The 6851-nt window shown below is 43.2% G+C and overlaps 1 protein-coding gene across 2 annotated transcripts in view; it reads right to left on the reverse strand.

Annotated features, from left to right (window-relative positions):
• Positions 1-481: 481 nt before the first annotated feature.
• Positions 482-6851, reverse strand: part of LOC106955022 (SPRY domain-containing SOCS box protein 4) — a 32534-nt gene continuing 26164 nt past the window's right edge. For both annotated transcript variants that reach the window (XM_015044969.1, XM_015044970.1), the window contains exon 3: positions 482-1076. In XM_015044969.1, coding sequence (XP_014900455.1) covers positions 949-1076 — 128 coding nt within the window. In that variant the 3' untranslated portion in view covers positions 482-948. The remainder of the gene's footprint in view (positions 1077-6851) is intronic.

Consider the following 6851-nt stretch of genomic DNA (forward strand, 5'->3'; position numbering starts at 1 on the left):
AAAAAAAAAAAAAAAAAGGTAAAAAAAAAAAAAAAAAAAAAAAAAAAAATTTCCCACTTTGTGGGAAAAAAAAAAAAAAAAAAAAAAAAAAAAGTCGTGTGACAGAATGTAGTGCGCTTTTTATCCGAATGCTTACTGTAGCGGAGCAGGCACATTAGGAGTTGAAGACAGCTTCATCTTCTGCTTAAGAGCGAGAGAGCAGGATAACTGCATCTGCAGCCCTTCCAGTTCAATAAACCTGACAGAAAAAATCGCAAACTAGCAGGAAGTGGCAGAGACGCATGGAGAGAGCAGACTTTAAACATTCAGACCAGTTTGGAGGTGCCACGTTTGACACCATCGTGTTCTAGCTACCGACAGTGCAGGCTACGTTTCCATACACTGTATGTGTATATATGTGAACTGTGTGTGTGCGAATTAAAAATAGAACAGTGTGTGTGAAGATGCACTCTCCCTTACATTCTCTCTCTCACTCTCTTTCTCCTATGGCTTGCAGGGAGTGTTTTGTCCCCACAGGAGCCCACTGTGTTGTTGGGAACATAAATATAAATACCAACATGTCTGAGAGGAAGCGTCCTCAAAGAGGCTGTGCAGAGCAGACAGTCGGTGTAAACCACACTGCGTGAGGCCGCGCCGACTGCGGCTCGACTTCTTTACATCAGCTTGATGCCAATCAGATCATCTCATCAGCTCTGTTAATAATGTCTAAGTGAAAAAAGGCAGAGAATATAACCACTAAAATAATAATAATAAAACCAAGAGATGACATCCAAACTGAAAACATCCTAAAGGTGTAAACAATCGCCTGCTTCTATAGCACTTCCTAACCGCCTGTTTCTGGTCAACGTCGCTGTGCTGAGCAGATTCCTCAAGTCCAGTTTGGAGGCAGCAGGTGGGCCTCTGCGTTTCGCCGCCTGGATCCCCGCGTGTGCATGTGGAGGGGAGCAGTCACTGGTACTGGAGGTAGTTTTTCAGGGTCTGTGGCAGAGGAAGCGTCTCGATGTGATGGATGCGTTCCCGACCCAGAGCGAGTCGAGCTACTCGTCTGCACAGGTCCATGAGGGGGAGTGGCTCCGCTGTGAGGGACAGGAGAGAGCAGCAGTTAGGGTCCAAACAGAACAGGAAGCCCCCTCTGGGTCCAGTTCAGTCCCACCGAAGCCCTGATCACAGCGAGACTACATAACACACTTCCTACATACACACACACACACACCACAGCTGACCTCAGAGCCTCATTCAGACATTTACATAATGAGATCTGGAGCCATGCAGAGAGACCATCGTATGGCTCACAGAGGGAGCTTCAACCACCAAGATGTAGGGACAAAAATCTAATCCAGTCAGATGACAAAACTGAGACAAAAAGTATATTACAACCATAAATGTAAACATTTTTCAAAGGTAAACCGAACAGAGTTCATTACTGTGTAATTTAATCCCAGTATAAATTCAGCTGTCCTTTAGAGACCTTAAAGGTTTGTTAGAGAACAAAACGCAAAGACAACAAAACAGCAGAGAGGACAGCTATGGAGACTGAAGAGTGCAGAAATAGTTTATTAAATGTATTAAATTATGTGCCTAAATGAAAAGTATTGGGGTGCTGTAGTGTGGCAGGGGCAAAGCACGACCCAGGTATTGAGGCCATAGTCCTTGTAGTCGCAGGTTCGATTCTCGGCAAACGGTGACATTTGCAGCAGGTCTTCCCTCTTTCCTGTTGAACTACTTTCAAATAAAGGCCACTAGAGCCAACAAAACCTTAAAAAAATGTATTGATTTAATAAATTCTCATCTTTCCGTGCTAAAGTACATCATGATTGAATTAAATGTGAACTCCACACATCAAATCAGACACAAGTGTCTCATTGGCTGCTTCAAACAGCAACTCAAGACCATTTCTGCCATGTATGGTACAAATGAGGTTAATATTTTTGCTGGAAAATGCAGGAACAACAGAAATAATTTATGAGTTTATTTAATTTATTTAGTATAATTTGGCACTCTTTACTCTATAGTCAAGCGGAATGTTGAGAAAAAATTTAAAGCAGATTCGATTCTAAAAGAATCTTGAACTCTGATCAACTCAGAGTGTTGATCAATCCATCGTTCAGTCTTACAGACAGGCAGGCTGGGCAAGGAGGGAATTATTTTAGAAGCACACAAGAGGCCTGTGGTAATTGGAGGAGCTGTAGAGATCCACAGCTCAGGTGAGAGAATCTGCTGACGGGACAGCCGTCAGTTGTGCTGTTCAAAAATCCTTATTTTTCCTCTGGAAGAACGGCAAGAAAAAAAAATCTATAGGAAGATATTTATTTGCAGCTAACCACAAACCATGCATGGTACGGGACGATGCAAACATGTGGAGGAAGACGCTCCGAAGCGGAATTTTTAGCCCATATGAAAAACACTAATCATCGCTCCAAAGACACCATCAAGACTGATGTACGGAAGTGGCAGCATCATGCTTTATTCTGCAGCAGGAAGAGAGTAACTGGAGAAGGAATCCAAAGCAATCCGGAGAGAAAACCTGCTGGAGACTACAAATAAAAAAAATAAAAAAAAACTGAACTGAAAACTGAAAATCTGTGGGTAGAATATTCAGAGACCGTCTATCCAATCTGACTGAGATAAAACTATTCTGTGAAGCTTTGAATATAAATATTCAACGCTGCTGTAGACTTAAACGCTTACAGCTGCAATTGCAGCAAAACATTCTACAAACTACAGACTCGGGGGATGAATACTTTTCAGATTTTAACTGGGCAAAGCTACATTTTACATCTAAGCACTACTTTGTGTCGCTGCATCTCCCAAAATCCCCCTGCAATACACTGCATCCTATTAAAATATGCATGCATGAAATACAAACAGAATAATCTATTTGTCCCTCAGTAGGGGAATTTCAGTGCATTAGCAGCAAAGCGACAGGCAAACAGAAGAGCACGTATACATACTGAGAAATGTGCAGCTGCAACAAAAATATAATTCAACAATAGTTAACTTTGAAATAAACAGGTCGTGAATGAACTTATGACATCAAATGATAAATATGTAGAAATGTTGCAAGATTGGTGACGATATAAAACGCGTCTTTGTGAACCATTTCCTGTCAGGACTAATAAGCTCCGATATCCGGCATGTCAACACGTCACGGCCGTGGATAATGTGTACCAGCGGGATCTGTAAGGAGAGGCAGGTCAGGATGTTAGACTCGTAACTGCTGCCCGTTTACCGGCGACCAGCGTTACCACCTGGATGCACCATCTGGCTGAGGAGAGCCCCGATGCACCGGTTTCATCGGTTTGAAGGACACGATCCGGCTATCACACATGCATGAAAACGTTAATACACACCTGACCAAGTGGGTGACCAACGAAAAAATGTTTGTTAACCTTCACGGAACTGAACTCCACAAGACTCTTTTGGTATTTAGGCAGCAGAGCAACATGTTTCTTTAACTATTCCAAAGGATAACAGCCTTAGAGTAGATCTAAATGAGCCTGGTCTGCTGCCTTTTTGTCAACCTGTCCTTCATTTCAACTTCATCGCCATAGCGACCTCTCACTCCAGCACATCGCTTTGACTTGTGACAACAGTAACATTAAGGATGAGTCGGTGCATCATGCTGTTAAGCCGTCCTTTCATTTCCCAGTTAGTCATGAAACCACATGTGCAAACGCTCCATTACGAAGGATGCAAATTATTAATGCATCCACGCTTCACTTACTGCGACAAGTCAAAATGTGCGCCCTGAGAAAGGTCCGTCTGCACAGTTAAATGTTTGAGGCAGAAATATTTTATAAACAAAATTAAAGATATGAGCACAAACACGAGTCCTCTGTGGCTGGCTAAACTATTTCTCTCCACAGTCTATTAAAAGGCCCAAGGATGACCACAAACTGGAGCATGCATGGAGGCAGACTGGAATAAGAGACCTCAGCCATCACTGCTGTCCCTGTTACAGGAACTCTGGACGCTGCAGTCAGCAGAGAGGGAGCAGCAGCTTCTCTCAAGGCCAAGTTTAGACAGGAATCTAGTCTGAACAGGACTCTAGTTGATTTCTGATTATTTGAGCTTAACCTTGTCGTTTTCTTTGTACGCACTGATGAACTCAGTAACTTTTTGCCACGCTTTGTTTAACGGAACTTCGAAGGCAAGGACTTTGATTAATCACGCCTAGACTTACACAATGAAACATGAAGGGACTTGTTGAAGAGAACATAATAGTCACGTGGATGTGATTTAAGAACAAAGACCAAATGAGGGTTTAAGCAGGTATCACAAACTGAAACTTAAAACTTTAAGACATTTTCAGGACCATTATAAATACAATTTAAGACCTATATCACGACAGATTGACAAAATCTTTCTCTGGTTCTTGGCAGTGCTTCTCACATGGCATATTGCTCTAACTAGCTGGCTACCTAGCTAGCATGTATTAACAGTCTTAACCGTTGTGGGTCACAGAACGCAGAGAGTGAAGATGTATGCCACGACCTACATAGATTAAATAGTATTGGCACGGCAAACTGAAGACCTGTGACCAACATATTTAAGGCCAACTTATATTTTTAAAACATTTCGGGCATTTTAAGGTCTTATTTTTCAGAAAAAAACATTTAAGACATTTTAAGGATGACACCCTATAGGTGAAGAAATAAATGGATACAGTTACAGCAGATAAAATTGGTTTACCAATTTTTGCTCCAAATCTTTACAAAAATCTAACAAGCATATCTCCATCACTCAGACTCCAGCCAACACCTGTTAACCAGCTCAAGTTTGTCCTCATATAGAACCTGAGAACACTGTCTCCCTATAGTCCCGTTTGGGAAGTTAGTATCGCTAAAACAGCTCTAACATATGGAAAGTTTCCATGACAACCACATCCTCATGAGAAAAGAGTGTGAAGTCACAGATGCACATGTTCTTCATTAGAAATCTAGAGATCCGAGAACCGTCTTAGATACGTGGTTAAAATATCCCGACACCAATGAGAAGTTCTCCATTCTGCCAGTGGAACAGACGGGTTTCTGTTATTCCAAGCGCTGTTCGCATGCGACAAGTTTTCTGACTAACGTAGAACAGCTGAAGCGCTGCATATGCCTGCTCTGATGAAACAAAGTTAATTATCGCTTCATGCACAGTCTCCTCGTTGGGGGTGAATCATTGTTGCTTGCGGTGATGCTACCACAAACACTCGCGTCACTTGGCAGCGATCTCCTGAGGGCGGCAGAGTGGTGATGATCCTACAGACTGAAAACCAGCCAATCACTGCTGCCTCCACCACAAGCTGGTCTCCATGGTAAGGGTTGCCTAGGGCGACAAATGGCCCCGTCAGACAAATTGATGAGCACCGACGGGAGGTGCTCGCTCCATCAAATGGTCTGACGGAGTAGTGGTGCTGTGAGTGGTCTCTGTTGTGGTTAACAAGTCATTTCCGCTGGGCTCAGTTTGGACCACAAGCTTTTAATCGAGACATTTCAGAGCAGATAAAACACATGCCACATAGAAGTGTCGACTGGAAGCATTTGACATCTCTGCTGTACTCCAACTTCACACACCGCAGATCATTGCTGGAATAATATTCAGAATCAGATGCAACTGGATTTTAATCACAGCTTACTCTTTGGGGCCCACATCATGATGAACATTGAAATGAAGACCATCTGTTCTCAGCCACTCATTTCTCTCTATACCTGAAGCCCCTGCCTGGCGCAGAACGAAAAGGCAGGCTTAATAATTCATCCTTGCTCATTCTTAGGTTGACTGGTGGGCCTTTTCACACCTTCATCCCTCTCTTTCCACCAATCCATCATGCAGCTGTCAATATCTGCAAGCTTCCCTTTCTCACATCTCTTCACATCTTTTCCGAAGCAGCCAGAGAGACTTTCTGACAGCTTTATGGCACCAAAGACACGATGGAGTGTAGGAAACCTGTGCTTTAAGAAAAGAGAGCCTGCGCGTCTGATGCACCACTGGACCAGCCGTCCGCAGAGGCAGGCTGGTGGGCGTGCACACCTAGCACCTCATTGAGAACAAAGCAGAAGAACGGAGTATAGACTTTGTGATGGCGGGACGTCAGTCTGTCTGTCCTCAGTCAGGTGAGATTGCTTACAGCCGAGTGGTGAAGAGTTCCTTCCAGTTCCTCTCACTTTCACACATGGAGCTCAGTGAATCTCAGAGGTCAGGTGGGTGTCGCTCAGACAGTAGCTCAATGTGCGAGACAGCACAACCCAGTTACGTCCAACTTACAACTCCTACCGGTTTCTGCCTCAACTCATTAAGAAAGATGCACTGAGGCAGCAGTGTCAGGTACAGACCTCCAGGCATGCTTATGCATTATATTAATGCAACACTATTGGGACCATCTGACCCAGTTTTAAGATCTCAGGTGTACGCATCACCCTTAAGGTCTGGGAACACCCGAGATGAAAAAAAAATAAAAAATCTTCACAAATTAGTCAAAGGGGGACAATGAACACGAGATATATTCAGGAATGGACAGAATCAGATCATTGATGTTGGAAATGAGCAAGAGAACCAGGAGGGACAGAGAAACACCAACACACAGAGCTGGAATATCAACTAGGGAAAGACTAAGGTAGAAAGCAATGCCAATCACACGTTGATGTAGCTGGAAGGTGATAGAAAGTTCTGGTCATGCAATGGAGTTCTACTTTTGCATAGTTTCCAGATTCATGTCTGCACAGCGTTATGAAATAATGCCGACAAGATTTGAGATAAGGGAAAGTGGGTTAATACTAGAGATGTGCCGATCAGGTTTTTTCCTGCCGATACCGATCACCCATACCGATCACATAATTATTATTTATTTTTTATCATAAACACTA

This window comes from Poecilia latipinna, unplaced genomic scaffold (genome assembly GCF_001443285.1).
Source record: "Poecilia latipinna isolate Pla-1442-1.1 unplaced genomic scaffold, P_latipinna-1.0 Scaffold699, whole genome shotgun sequence".
NCBI lineage: Eukaryota > Metazoa > Chordata > Actinopteri > Cyprinodontiformes > Poeciliidae > Poecilia > Poecilia latipinna.